General features: G+C 42.7%; 3 protein-coding genes across 3 annotated transcripts; 1 reads left to right on the top strand and 2 right to left on the bottom strand.

The window, feature by feature from the left end:
• Positions 1-114: 114 nt before the first annotated feature.
• ercc5 (excision repair cross-complementation group 5) lies at positions 115-8,474 on the bottom strand. Its single transcript, XM_079339809.1, has 15 exons — positions 8,031-8,474; positions 7,722-7,897; positions 7,483-7,598; positions 6,951-7,058; positions 6,567-6,636; positions 6,107-6,250; positions 5,728-5,938; positions 4,325-5,194; positions 3,938-4,230; positions 3,486-3,605; positions 2,793-3,006; positions 2,141-2,285; positions 1,731-1,931; positions 1,544-1,628; positions 115-875 (listed from the first exon to the last, which is right to left on the bottom strand). The coding sequence occupies exons 1-15, from the start codon at positions 8,116-8,118 to the stop codon at positions 324-326; spliced, it is 3,393 nt and encodes a 1,130-aa protein (XP_079195935.1). The 5' UTR covers positions 8,119-8,474; the 3' UTR covers positions 115-323.
• Positions 8,475-8,748: 274 nt separating this feature from the next.
• On the top strand, positions 8,749-12,703 carry blzf1 (basic leucine zipper nuclear factor 1). The gene is made up of 6 exons (XM_079339818.1): positions 8,749-9,252; positions 9,606-10,066; positions 10,335-10,534; positions 10,715-10,843; positions 11,104-11,341; positions 11,429-12,703. The coding sequence occupies exons 1-6, from the start codon at positions 9,234-9,236 to the stop codon at positions 11,612-11,614; spliced, it is 1,233 nt and encodes a 410-aa protein (XP_079195944.1). The 5' UTR covers positions 8,749-9,233; the 3' UTR covers positions 11,615-12,703.
• Positions 12,370-14,599, bottom strand: trmt10c (tRNA methyltransferase 10C, mitochondrial RNase P subunit). Its single transcript, XM_079339817.1, has one exon. It carries the CDS (start codon positions 14,327-14,329, stop codon positions 12,851-12,853), a length of 1,479 nt encoding a protein of 492 aa, XP_079195943.1. The 5' UTR covers positions 14,330-14,599; the 3' UTR covers positions 12,370-12,850.
• Positions 14,600-14,701: the final 102 nt, after the last annotated feature.

The raw sequence follows: 14,701 nt of genomic DNA on the forward strand, positions 1-14,701 counted from the left end.
CATTTTGAGATATTGTTTTTTTCACATACCAAAGCCTTTATGATTGTTTGTGTGTCATGCAGAGGTCAAGTAGTGTGCGAGATGCAGTTTGATAAATGATCGACTAAGGAAATATTTCAACTTGAACGCGAGACACATTTAATGCAAAATATTTTCAATCTTCGTCAAAATATCAAGTTTCACATTAATGCAGTACAAAAGCTCAATTCATCAGTATAAATGACCTCATGATTCATTGACATATTCACATTTACATATCAAGTGAAATATCAAAGAACTTATTTCTGACAGTGTGACAGCTTTTAAATGTTTGTGGTTGAAGTTCAGTTTTTTTCTTTTGTTTTCTTCCCCCTGCCTTTTCCTCTCATGTTTCCCCTTCCCCTTGGGTTTTTTCCCCCTCTGCCTCGTCTGCTCACTTCGAACACCGATCGGGCTGTAACCATAGCAACTTCATCTCCGCCATCGTCGCTGTCCTCGCTGGAGCTGCTGCTCCTCCCCCTGGCCCTCTGAGGTGGAGTCTTACTAGACTGAGAGGCTTTAACTGAGATGGACTCCTGGACGCTGCAGCGTACTTCCTTCTGAGATGTAACAGAGGGTTCGACATTTTCTTCTGATCCCAGAAACCCTCCTCCGGCTGCAGGCCTCCTCTCCTCACCCCGCTCTACTCCTGCTCCTTTCATCGGACTCTCACTTGCTGCCCTTCCCTTCTTGGATTTGGATGGTGAAAGCCTTTCCTCCTCACTGTCCTCGTCCTCCTCCCCTCCTGCTCTCTCCTTCCTCTTCATGCAGGTGACGGCTCGACGCAGACGCTGGCTGCGGATCGTCTGCTTCTCCTGCTGCTCCATGCGGAAGAATGAGTCGATCCGCAACTGAGTCTGAGTCCAAAACAGTGAGAGATGTGGAAGTGACAATGTGAAACTTCCATCTGCTATTATTCACCTCACCTTTTTAAACTCATATCATCAAAAGGGAGAAATTCAAGGGAGTTTCCAGGTATCCCTGACAGGGTGTTCACTTAACAGAGAGATGTCCACGAGTTGCAGATGTGAACTGTGACTGTTTACAAGTGCAGAGCTATGTTTTTCTGCCTGATGTAACCGCACATTCCTATCAAATGAGCTCCAGCAACGCTTCACCTGTCATGCTCCCAATATGATTCTATGAATGGATTTAAAACGTGTTCATCAAAACTCTCAAATTCAAAATGTAGTTACTTTAAATGCTTACTACCAACTTTAAACTTAAATATGAAAGAATCATTAGAATATTTATGTATTTTGTATTGTCATTTTACACCTTATTATACGTAACACAAATGAAACACAGCTTAGTGGTCATTGTAAATATAAAGGAAAATCTACATGAAAACTATTTGTATTCATATTTTACTTAATTCCCACAAAAAAGTAGTAGATTTTTATTTATTGAATCTTTAAAAAAACCATTGCCACACCCCCCTGATTATTAACAATTAAGTGCACAACTATCCCTTAAGAGCACATGAAGCCCTGGCTGGGAGTCGGTCCAGAATCTTCTGGGTTACCTGCTGGCTCTGGAGCTGTTTGATCACAGGCTGAAGGGTCTCCTCTGTCTTTCGACTGCTCCAACCAAAACGACTCAGACAGAACTTAAAAGGCTGGTTAAGGAAAGTGCAAACACAAGTGCACTATGCACACACGCACAAAATACATGAATACACAAACACATGGACGAACACTGTGAAAGGATATTCTTTGATCATGTCGAATTGCGGGCGTCCCCAGCTGAAGGAGCTGTCTGATTGGTCCACAGCAGGCTGAAGGTAAGCCTGAGCCACGGCAGGGCTGGGAAACCCCGGCTGCAGTTTGAGATTTCTCAACTTTTTCTTAACCTTTGTGTCCCGAGGATTAGACATCAGACGCTTTTTCTCCTGAGCCTCGGACCACCAGTTACTAATAACGACCACCAATGAACAAAATCACTGACATTGAAAAGTGGCAATATTTGATGAAAGTAATAGAGTATGTAAGTATTTTGTAAATGGCCGGTTTATACATACCATCAAGATTGTAGAAAGTGAGAGTAAAAGAGGTTAAAGCCTCAAATTAAACAGAACAAAAACTCTGACAATATAACGCTTAATTGTTGTATTGTCACAAACCTGAACTGTATGAGCGGCTCAAGGCCCGGCCCAGGAAACTCATTTAGTATCTCCATGCCGGTCACGTATCCGACACCAGGAATGCCCTCCGTGTAGTCACTCCCCAGCAAATAAGCCAAGTTTATCAGTTTAGTTCTGTCCAGACCTGAGCAAGAAATACATACAGAGATAGATTCAACAATTCAAAAGAGTGAGAGTGCGAGCTGCAGAGGATTGTGTGGCCGTGTGTGTGTGTGTGTGTGTGTGTGTGTGTGTGTGTGTGTGTGTGTGGGGTCAGTCTACTTAAAGTCCATCAGTTAGGTCAGGATCAAAAAACTCTCAGACATGTGCAATAAAAACACATCAGTTAAGCACAACAATGTGTTATCCCAGTGCACATCAAACACCTCAGGCTTTAATTTAGTCAAATTAAAAAATAACAAATCATGAAACTTATTAAATATGTAATTCAGCCATGCAAACGTGTCAACTGTATAGAAAATAAAGACCTGCCAAAAAGGCCAAATATTCGTCTTTTTTTATTTTTGGCACATTTTCTATTCCTTGATTTTTTTTCTATTTAATGTGAATTTAGGATCAATTTAAAAATCAAAGAAAACTAAGACTCTGAATAAAGAGCACCAGATATGCTACTTCACAACCCAGCACTGACCCAGCTGGTTCTGCAGGTCGCTGAACTGGAAGTGTTCGACATATTTGTTCTGGCTGAAGAAGTTCTTGAAGACGTGTCGTCCTCCAAACAGCCACACGTCAGAGTCGTCCGTGATGGTGCCGTTGGTGTGGTCCGCGCGGTCGAGCGCGGCACACTGAGCCTCCGCCTCCATCGGAGCCACCATGAACGGGATGCCGAAGAGCCGCAGCAGCTCCTGGGATCAAGCCGAAAGGAGGGGCCATTACTCTCACAACACCCTACATACCAAAGCTAACCTGCACACATCAGAATGTACGTACTGTAAATATGCTGAGTTGTTTCTTCTGATGACTAAAAGACATTTACAAAAAAAGAATTTGGACGGGGATTTTAAAACTGTCACCATTTCATGTGAGCGGGAATCAGGTGCATGTTTTTGTCATCGACTGAGGAAGAGGTCATCAAACAGTAATAAAGATGAGGGACTTAGTGATTTTATGAAGGAGAAAACATTTCCAGGGGCTCCTGGAAAGTTTGGCAGACGTATCAAAAAGAAATATTACCCCTCCTGTATTTCTGGATTGTCTTTCCATTTTGATTGTATTAAAACAATAATTATTCTTTGTGACTGAAAGAGGTATGGACATATACGAGGGTGGACTTCCTCTGTGTTTTGCGTGTTTCTGTATGTTTATAAGACGCGTCATGTTTTACCTGACTCTCCAGGTACATCTGTCCAGTGACAGTGTTAGCCATCCTCTCCTGCTGCTGCTTCAGCTCCCTCAGGCTGCTCTGCTCCACCTCCAGAGAGCTCTCCATTGCCTCCAGCTCACCCTACAGTGCACACGCACACACGGCATTAGACCTGTGCTTAAAAGCTGAACAGAGGTTACGATATCAGATATTTTGACCTCTAAGTGTCCATGTCTGTTGCACAAATCCAATGACTAACATAAAGTCCCCTCAGACGAAAGTAACATTTGAATTTTTGTAAGAAAAACAAAGAAGAAATAATTACATGAAATAATATAGGACTTGTGCGCAGCAAAGTACAAAGTAAAACTTCTTTGTTTCAATTACTTTTATGGAATTTGGGTTTACTGACTCTTTTCAATAGTTTACAGTTACTGGTCCAAAAAATCCAACATTTTCCAAACAGCACTTACCACATCGAAGTGTTCCCACTCATTGATGGCTGGGGCTGAGCTCGACTCCGTCTCTTTTTCCTGTTTCGACTCTTCCTCTTCAGCCTGACTCTTCTTCTCCTCTTCTTCTTCTTCTTCTTCTTCTGATGTCTCCGCAGAGTTTGGTTCACTCTGAGCTTCCGTCAAACCTTCCACTAGTTTGTCTTCTGCCTTTGTCACACCTTCCTGGGCTTTACCTGGAGATCTGTTTTCTCTCGTCATCACCAGGGAACCGCCTTCATCCTCTTCTTCCTCTGACACCACGATGAAGCTCTCTGGGAAAAGAAAAAAAACAAGTGCTTTATTTTCAGCATCTACTGGTTTTAAAAACAAGGATGAAAAAGTTGTGATGTCGTAGACTTACTGTACCTTCTGACTCACTCTCCTCACTGGTCTCTGGTTTTACATCATCAGGAGGTGTTACATTTTCTGTAACAAGCAGTTTTTCGTTTATCTGAGTAGAAGGACTGAAGGGTAATTCTTTCTGATTTGATGCCGCAGCCTGTGGTCTGACCAATGCATGCTCTGATTCCCTTCTCTCCAGCTCTCCTCCTCCACATCCTATCCTTCTATCCTCCGCTAACTCTCCTCTCCTTGCATCCTCTCCTTCCTTCTCCGTTTGCTGTTGCAGGACTGCAGAGCGCAGTGCTTTATTTCTCTGACCAATCATTTCCTCAACCTCATCTTCAGAGCTGCTAACAAACAAACGATCCTGCACATGTGAACTTTGGCCTGCTGTGCTCGCGACATGCTCCGACTTTTCGAGCAAAGGAGACTTCACATTGTCTTGTTCCGTCTCTTCGTCCGAGCTGCTGATGACCACATGTGACACAGCTGCCTGCTGTTTGGTGGGCACGCTGCTGATTAGAGTCCTGCGTTTGCTCGGATCATCTTCCTCAGCTAGAGCTTGTTGAATCGCCAGAAGGGTACGCGGAGACACATTTCCATCCGCCTTATCGTGCTCTGTCTTCTCATCATCTGAGCTGTTGTACATTGCAGACTGGATAGCCTCCAGCGTGCGAGGTGAGGGTGGAGACGTGGCGTCCTCAGAAGGTTTTAAGACAGGGGCTTTGGTCTCCTTCGAGGAGGGAACTTGGACCTTCACCTCTTCTTCACCAGCGGGACGCCACAGAGGCTCTGGTCTGCCCGCTGCTGGTCTTTTACAGCCTGACAGAGAGCTCCCAGACCAGGGGTCAGCTGCAGGTCGGCTCTCAGGGGCGGCCTCTTTCTTTTTGGAGCCTATATGGGATCATTTGTATAAAAATAACAAGTTTTCATCAGAGACTAATTCCTATTGATGCAGGTTATTTTATCACAGAAATACTGCTGAAGGACAATTTCAAAATACCTAAAACCTTTACAAACTAAAATTATAGTTTAGAAAACACCTTGAGATTAAACGTTAATATCAGGAAACTGTTAGTTTGCTAATAATTTTAATCTGGCAACAAAGTATTCTGCAGATTTTAAAATAAATATATGTAATGATCAGATGCATCAGATTCGACAGTGATTGTCCAAACTTACAAAGCACTCAAAGTTCGGCGCAATTTCTAATCATTACACACTGTGAAGCTTTTTGCATTGAAACACGTTATTATTTTAAATACGGTCTCAGTATTACTGTAAGTATTCCTTCTTTTGAAGTGAAAAAGTGTGTTATGGAAGCACTTAATTTTCAATGCATTCAAGAAATCTAACAACTGATGTTGGGCTATTAGTCTGTAACATCCAGGAAACCCGTAAACCAACCACATGGTAGCGGCACTCACCTTTAATAAGGATGTAATGGGAGTAGTCTTCAGAGACCAGCCTCTGTGACTCTACGTTGTGACTTTGCGTTTCTCCGTCCTCACTGTAGAGCTGTGAAGCGCCGCCAGCACTCCGCTGGCTCATCTCTTTCTCCACCCCGACCAGACGCTGGTTTAGCCGATTCCTCTGCAGCAGGCCTGCAAGCTGGTACTGCGAGAAGTCTCCAGAATGCTAAGAGAGAAGAAGGACCAAATTAAGGAGGAGCAGATTGGTGTCTGTGTGTCTGTGTCTGTGTGTGTGTGTCTGTGTCTGTGTGTGTGTGTGTGTGTGTGTGTGTGTGTGTGTGTGTGTGTGTGTGTGTGTGTGTGTGTGTGTGTGTGTGTGTAGAGCGATCAGTACCTCAGGAGGTTTGTGGTACAGGGTCCGGCGTCTCTTGGAAAACTCTTTCATCTCTTTCAGTATCTCGTGTTTCATTTCCGGAGGCATGCAGGAAAACTCCTCAGAGTTGATATCCACTGAGTTGGGGTCTTGATACAATTCTCCCTGAGACATAGTAAGCAGCCTGGCTTTACACTTCAATAATTAAACACAGATTCATACAAAGAAAGGCCCACACAAAATCCTGTGATGATAATGGTATTTTTCTTTTAGGAAGAAATTGAAAAGAGGAGATGGTTAAAAAGAAGAATTGACAGTCTAAAAGTTTAAAAGAAAATGTTATTCACACCAAAGATCATTCATTTACAATTACATATTACCAGTGCATATATCTATAGTTACATTGTAAATCTCCCACATAAACAAAAGTGAACGATAACAGTCCAGTGTAATTTGATGCTCGTGTGGATTTGATATTTACCTGATACATTTGAAAGTCATCCGCTGTCTCTCCTCTCTCTTTCCCCTCTTCTTCCTCCTCTTCTTCTGAACTATAAGAATGACTTACAATAAAATGATATAAGTATTTGTGTTATTAGGCAAATAAGAATAAAACCAAAAAGGATTAGTATTAACTTCTCCCTTGTCAAATAAATGAAGGAGCTAGTTTCTAGAGAAATGAGTAAATAAAAAGTTGGTTGTGAAAACATACTTCTTAAAAATACAGTTTCAAGTTAAAGTTAAAGTGCAAGAATAGACAATTATGTAAATGTGTAATGTTTGATCATCTTGGCCTGACTATTAAGGTTGAGACATGTATCAGTCAACAGAATAGTCTAAAAAGGAATGGATTGAAAGCTCGGACCTGCTTTGGTCCTTTTCCTCCGCCTCTGCCTCTGGCAGCGCCGGCAGAACGTACATGTCGTCCAGCTCATCTCGCCTCACACTGGAGAGGCTGGGGAGAGGCTCCTTACTGTGGAATTAAAAAGAGCAGAGACAATAGGAGAAGGCTTTAGGGCAGGGGTCTGCAACCTTTTTTAGGATGAGAACTACTTTCAAAAAAGCAACAACAAGCAAGTCGCAAGCTACTTCTGCTCCCTTTATTTTTGCAGTGTATATTAATTATTATTATACGTTTACCTTAAATAAAATTTCTGACACTGCATGCTGTCGACTAGTGCATTGTAATCTGGTCAGATAGATCAAGAGTTAGTAGATACAGTAGTGAGGTTTCGTTTATGCATAGCGTAAATTCTTTTTATTTTCTCTTTAATTTTTTCATATTTTGGATTTGCTTGGCGAGTTACTTATTGAGGGCTACCGGTAGCTTGCGAGTCCCTTGTTGAGTCCCCATGACTCAAGACACAGGAGACGAGTGTTTTCTCCTCAATGCCTACCTCTGGTCTCCAAGTGCAGCTTTAATCGCTTGTCTCTTCAAGAAAGTCTTGAGCAGTTTCTCATTGGTCTGTTTAGACTCCTGACTCAGCTCCTCTTTCCTCTTCCTCCTCAGAACCTGCAGAGAAGCCACAGATTAAAGAAAGCTGCTGAATGACACAACAGGACAATTTGAAGGGACTCAAGTCTACGTCGTTTTGGGTAAAGTGGGTTGTGTTTTGTCCTGAAGCAGAAGACATACAAGAGTCTGTTTCTTGAGGAGTGGGGCGTCACCATCAAACACAAACACTGGTCTGATGCGGAAGAACAACAACTTGCAGATGCGGTGAAAGAGAGTGAGGAGGTGTGCGTTTTGTACACTGTTTCCATCACGGTCTCTCACTCCCTTCACTGCCTGGTTCAGCCATATACTGATGTCTGGAGGTGTCGGGTTCAGAAAAAAAAAACAGTCAGGAGCATCATTTTATCTGACAGGAAGATTAAAAGCTGAGATGATGAATTATTGTAACAATGGCAGACTAAAACATTGATCAGCATAGAGGAAGGATACCAACAGCAAGGATCTTTCCTTCCAGGGTCTCGGGGTTCACAGGTTTTCCTGTGCTCTCAAGCAGCCTCCAGAGTCCGTGCACCCCCATGACAAGGACTCAACAAGTCCAGATGTGCTGAGTATCAGAAACGGAAACCAGAACAGGTCAACTGGGCTTTAGTACTGGGAACATTTTTCTCAGATCCGGAGAAACTGGAGTGAAGAAAAAAAAAAAGAAACATCACAGCTTTGGTCTCCAATTTATGTTTTCAACACTTGTCCTAACACTATTTTTGCCCGTGGAGAACAAAATGTGGGCGCAAGAAAGTTCCGTTTCACGTTTATAATTAATATTATATACGGACATCAAGAAATTCAGACAGTGTCCATTTCTCATCTACATTTAATGCAAAATAGTTATAATTAGTTAGTTATATTGTATGGTTGGACAATAGCAACAAAATTATTCAGATATTCATATTTTTTTCTCAAGAGGAGACGGAAATGGAAATTGGAATTGGGCAATTTTGACCCTCAACAGCAACAATCAGGTTTAACTTTGCTACTTAGCACACATGAATATGTCACAGTAACAAATGTGAATGCTCCGTGTAAATGTTGGAAACACACTTCTGGTTATTGGTATGTATAAAGTATAGTTTTATCCACGACTACTGTTTACGTTCGTCTTTACAGACGCGGAGTATTGATGGGGAGCCTTGCCTGAAAGGTAAGACTCAGGGCAAAATTGATGCGAATTTGCACTAGATGCCAACTGTGTCCGGTAACAAAATAAACAGACCTCGGCTTCGTCCAATTATTTAATCCAGGACTTCTGGTCCTCTGTTTCGGTATGTTATTTAACAGCTCATCTGAATACGAATATATTAACTGATAAACTATCTCCTCTTAGCCTGGTAGTGTGAGCACAGCTGTACCTTGACTGTTCCTTTATGACAACACCATTCAAAGAGCTCACATTAGCAAGTTAGCTTACCAGCTAGCTACTGTAATCGTCTTAAGTTATCTGTGTCTGTCAGCTATAAATATTATATCTCAGCTATCTCCTCTGATTGTCGGCTATCGGATTGATGTGTCAAACATTAAACTCTTAAAGTCACTACAAAGTATGTGTTTTCTCTTTGTTCATTGTCACTGAACGAAGAGTCACATGAGTCTTATCTAAACCTGCAGACTTCCTCTACAAACATCAGGTCCTTCACCATGACGGCTGCTGTCACAGGTATGATTTGTTTCCTCTATTTACAACTTATCAATTCTTAACATTTACTACTTGTTCAGTCGATTGAAACGCATTGATGAGCAAATGACTCTTATTCGAGAAATAGTCCACTGTTAACATCTTTTCCTTCACGTTTTCTTTCCATGCCTGTTTATTTATCTTTATTATAAATCAGTCAGCACGAGTAAACATGCAGGGAGATGTGTGTCTTTTTTTGGTCTGAGAAGACTCGAGATGATCAAGACTGCAATTTATTTCAACTCCAAAGTTGATTCATCACAATTCATCTGAACTGTTTGATTTTCAGACACTGTTTCATTTAGAGTTTTCGACTCATTTTTCATTTCTTCCAGTCTCGGCCAGAGTGCCTATTCGATTGGCCGGCGATGGCATGGAAACTGAAAAGCCGCCGGCTGTCTTGGAGGTTAAGGCGGACACGCTGCCCCCAGGTCCAGTTTCAGTTCCCCTGCTAAAGGTGGCAAGTCCAAAACACAGCCCAAAATCGAATCACCCTGCTCCTCCGGTTACACCGCATCCAATCGGGGTGCTCCACCTGGGCAAGGTGAATCGGGAGGCCTGCATGGAGATGGAAGCTGTAAGGATTGTTGTCCCTCGTGCAGCAATTAGCCGGAGCAGCCGTACAGGACCTGCTGAGGGAAAAGGGGAGGCAGGGCAACAGGCTGAGGAGCAGGGATCCCCTCCGCTGCCTCTGGTGGAGGACTGGAGAACACAGCTGGAGAAGCTGCAGAACTCTGAACGCAGACTCCTGCAGGACAAGGAAGGCCTAGCCAATCAGATTCGTGTGCAGACAGAGGTAAGAAGAGGAAACATTGCAACAAAGACATGATGTGTATTAGATCAGATGTGCTGTTCTTAAACTTATAAAGTCATAAAGTAAGTATTGGTAATAGCACAGAAATATGTTACATTGTCAATTAGTTATTCTTTTTTTCTTCTAACTTGATATTCTATGTGAATCAGTTCATCATTTTGTATATTTGTATTCATCTTTTTGATTGAAGATAAAGTGAATATAAAGGAAACTAAGTTTGGTGTTTCTGTTTTTACCCATCTTGTGCCAGGTGAACCGTGAGCTAAAGAAACTGTTGGTGGCTTCAGTTGGCGATGACCTTCAGTACCACTTTGAGCGTCTCTCGCGGGAGAAGAACCAGCTGATTCTGGAGAACGAGGCTCTCGGCCGCAGTCTGTCACACACGGCAGAGCAGCTGGAGCGAATGAGCATCCAGTGTGACGTTTGGAGGAGCAAGTTCCTGGCCAGCAGGTAAAACGTACAGGGATAAAATCAAATCTACGAGAGGTCTAATGTAGTGCTCTATCCTTCTCAGTTTTTAAATGCGCTAGCAAACATCTGTTGTGAATCCAGAAATATACAATTTAAAATGATCATACGACAGATGACGACATGACTGTGAATGAACCTTGATGTGTTGTCCGTCTTCAGGGTCATGGCTGAGGAGCTGACGAACGCCAGAGCAGCTCTGCAGAGACAGACCAGAGAGGCACAGGGTGCCATTCAGGACCTTCTTATAGAGAGAGACGAGTTCTCCAGAGACATGCAGATCACTCACAGGTAACATTACCACGAGACAATCTTTTACTTTAACTGGACAGCCTATTTGTTAGGGTTAGGTGTGGTTGTTTTAAAATGCTTAATCAAATAAAGTTGGATTGGAATCTTTGATCCAGCATAATGTATTTAGTCTTTCAAGAATGACAAATGCAGTCATTAGTATGGGAAACAGAAAAGACTCTCAGAACGTGTCCGTTTGATGTCATTTTGAGGACAGCTGATGGTGACAGTCTTTGTGTTTGTTGCTTTTTTCTGATCAGGTCTCTGGAGCAGCTGCTGGTCTCTCTGCAGTGGGGCAGACAGCAGACCTACTACCCCAGTGCACAGCCCCTCAGCACAGGAGAGCTGGCTGCAGCTAATCACAAGCTAGCAGATGCCATCAACTCCCACCTGCTGGGCAACACCAGCAGCAGCAGCAGCACAGGCAGTGTGTTGAAGAGCAACAGTGCCAAAGCCGAGCAGCTCTGCAGCACACCAGCCGAGAAAATGGCTGAAAAGGTTCGAAGTTGTAATCATAAAAACATTTTTCTCATATTTTCCCGAAAATCCACAAGTTGACAAATGTGTCATTTCTTTTTATTTCAGGTGCTGAAGATTTTAGATCCAATTTCCTGCTCAGAAATCAAGGAAGATCTTCCACTTAGTGACTCCCCCACCTCAAACTTCCTCAGCAACAAGAAGAGCATAGGCAGATTTCATCCGTACACCCGCTATGAGAACATTACCTTCAACTGCTGCGAGCGCTGCTCTGGAGACATCCTGGTGCTGTAGAGGGGAAAGAAGCTGTCATCAATACAGCTTTAGAGCTTTTTTCAAATCACGGGTTGCTGAAACGGAGAGCAGTCTGAGGGATATTTCCGCTCAGTGTTAAGTGACTTCTTCAGTAAAAGTGAAAAGTTAGCTGCTTAATCAGCTTTATCAGTTTGAGCCTTTGTCACCAGATTTAGTGTGTAGAAGTGATTATTTCATTTCCACAAAAGTGGAGATAGATTTAAGTGCTGTTGGCCTGCTCTTTCTTCTACGCTCATGAACATGGAAGCAAAGTTAACAAAAGAGGGTTTCTTTAAGAATCATGATGAAAGCAGAATGCATTTCAGAACCAGCGCAGCTTGGTTTAAATCATTAAGAGTTTTTTTTTTTTTTTTGCTTGAATGTGAGGTCAAGGTGTGTTATTGTTACTGAGCAGATGCTGTGAGTGTGTCTGGGTTTTCAAACTTGAATATTAAGCTAGGGTTTTCTAAGTTGGTTAAAACAAATGTGCAATAATACTGTGCTAAGAACATAACAAACTGTAACTTGTGATTGTTTGCCGAGGCTTGAGAGGAGACGGTTATTTGCACTTTTGTAGTAAACAAATATGAGAGAGGATGTCTCTTATACTGAAAATGACTCCAGCTTCTTTGTACAGTGGTGCTATGGTATTTTAAAAACAAGGTATTCATTTATTGAGTGTATGATGCAAAGATGTCATATATATTCAATATTTAGATGTTTTTTAAAGTACAATGTTATTAATTAAAAGCAGCATTGTTCAAAGATCGCTCTAATTTATGTCAAATGGCTACAAACATGTCCTGTTATTTTGAATATTTTCCAAAAGTATTTCAAGTTTTGTGTGATATATTTTATTACATCAGGTTACCTGATTTTTCTTCGCAACACTGTAAAAAAAAAAAGGTTTTAGGACTTTAGGAAGTCTTTTTTTTTTTTTTTGCCACACTGATAAATGATACAGGCCTGTTTGCAATTCTCTAAAATATGCTGTTCAATATTTTGATTTGTTGTAGTGAAAAAAACATTTCAAATTAATACTGCTTTTTTTTTCATTACAAACCAGAATAAAGACCAAAGTAGTTTCTACATTTGTTAACTGACTTCTTTTTTCAGTTTATTACCCCGAATCAAAACACAGTACAAAAGTGCATTTAACATTATTAACCACTTGTCCCACATGGTGATCCTGAACAGATACATCCTTATTAACACAAGATCCTTTTTTTTATTACTTCACTCATTGTCCCACCACATTTTGTTTTTGCCTGCACCTTTTCTTCCCTCCACATTGCTCTTAAATGATGTCCGTACTTTTGTCTCAGCTGCTCTGTTTAACCCCGACTCCTTATGGGAACTTTGAAAGCTCGGACCCTCGCTTCTAAATGTCCCTTCTCTGGATCTTAATGTCTTGTCAACATTCAGCCTTTGTCCTTGGTTTGTTGCCCCAATGACTCTGGTATTGTTCATCACTTTCTGAGTCTTCTGTTGGTGGAATCCATCATGCTTCCTCTTAGGCACAAACTTCAGCGCCTCCTCCCATTTCCCCGTGTCCTTGATAGTTAGCATGATGCGGATTACCTGGTCCAGGGTCAGATTTTTGGCTCCAATTTCCCAGTGGAGAAACTCATCCAGAGGTAACCGGGCTGTGGCCAGATTCAAACGCTTGGCGTTGGCTAAAGACAACCCGGACTGGATCGAGCGGTCCACCAGAGCCCCTATTATGTAGACTTTGGAGTGGTCAAACTTGCGGAGAATGTTGGGCGAGTCTGCAGTCAGGTATACAAGCTGCTCATGGGGAAACATATCAACATGCTGGAGGTGGCTACTGGTGACGAACAGGCGATCCCAGGTCCCTGCTCCATATCGTTTGAGCAGCTCCTTCTTGTACGCACCGTTTTCCTGCAGGTTGCAGAAGTGGAGATGGAAGGGCTCAATGGCACGTCGGTTCCACCCTTCCACCTCCATCAACTGGGAGACAGTGTTTTCGAGCTCTCTCCTGGCCATGTTGGACTCGTAGCTCATATCAATCACCAGTGGCTGATTAAACATCATGGCCTGGGCGCTCCTCCAGGCCAGGAGTTGGTCCAGGGTGCGGTCCCAGAACGTGCGGATAAATGTGTTCCTACTATATTCTCCAACTCCACAGTCCTTCTCTCTTTTCTGCTCCTTCATCGCTTCCTTCTCTGCCATCCTCTGTTGCCGCTTCTCTTCATTGGCCCTTTTGTTGCCCTCCTTGATCGCCAGAAACTTTAGGTACTTCTTCCTGGCGGACTTGGTGGTGAGCTCTGTCAGATTCCTAACATGTTCATCTGTCATCTCTTGAGGTACAAACTTCCCAGCTTCGCGCCACATTGAGACCATTTTCCGAGTGGCCTCCAGTGAAGAGGTGCACTTTAAACCATCTCCATGTTCAACTTCTTCACCGTCCTCATTCGCCTCCTCTCCTTCATTGACTTTCTCTACTGATGCAACATTAGACCTCATGACAGATTTCCATTTATCCAAATCTATGCTGTCTACTTGCCCTGGTTTATCCGTCTGAGGCTGGAGAGCATCTTTCCATCCCGGGCTCCCGGTGTGTACATGTGGTCGGTGACAGGTCATGCTGACCGGGAGGAGACGGATGACTTTCCTCTTGATCACACAGGATGCCATCAGATGGCCACTATTACAGAGGTCGTACAAACCCTGGGTTGCAAGAAGACGCAACATCGTAAAAATAATAATAATAATAATTCAACGTCAGCTTTCTCAAGAGTATTTTAAAAAAACCCGGAAATACAGACAAGTCACTGTCGATATTGGATTGTTTGAACGGAACAAAAGCTTTAAAAATATGTAAATCTATCCGTTTCGCAGACATGGGCGCTCGCCACTGTGTCTAATATCCCCAAAGTTGTGTTTCCACTCAAACAGCTTCCATGCTTGTCAAACAGTGGCGGGGGGCGAGGGGGGGAAGGTCACGTTGTTAGGTGGTGTGACACTAAAGGTTGTCCTACTGAAACTATGACCTGCACTTCGCGGCTCCGTTTGAAATATTGTTTCATAGAAAACCCTTACAAATGGCTCAGTTGATGGAATTAT

The sequence above is a fragment of the Symphodus melops genome (genome assembly GCF_947650265.1).
Source record: "Symphodus melops genome assembly, chromosome: 3".
Lineage (NCBI taxonomy): Eukaryota > Metazoa > Chordata > Actinopteri > Labriformes > Labridae > Symphodus > Symphodus melops.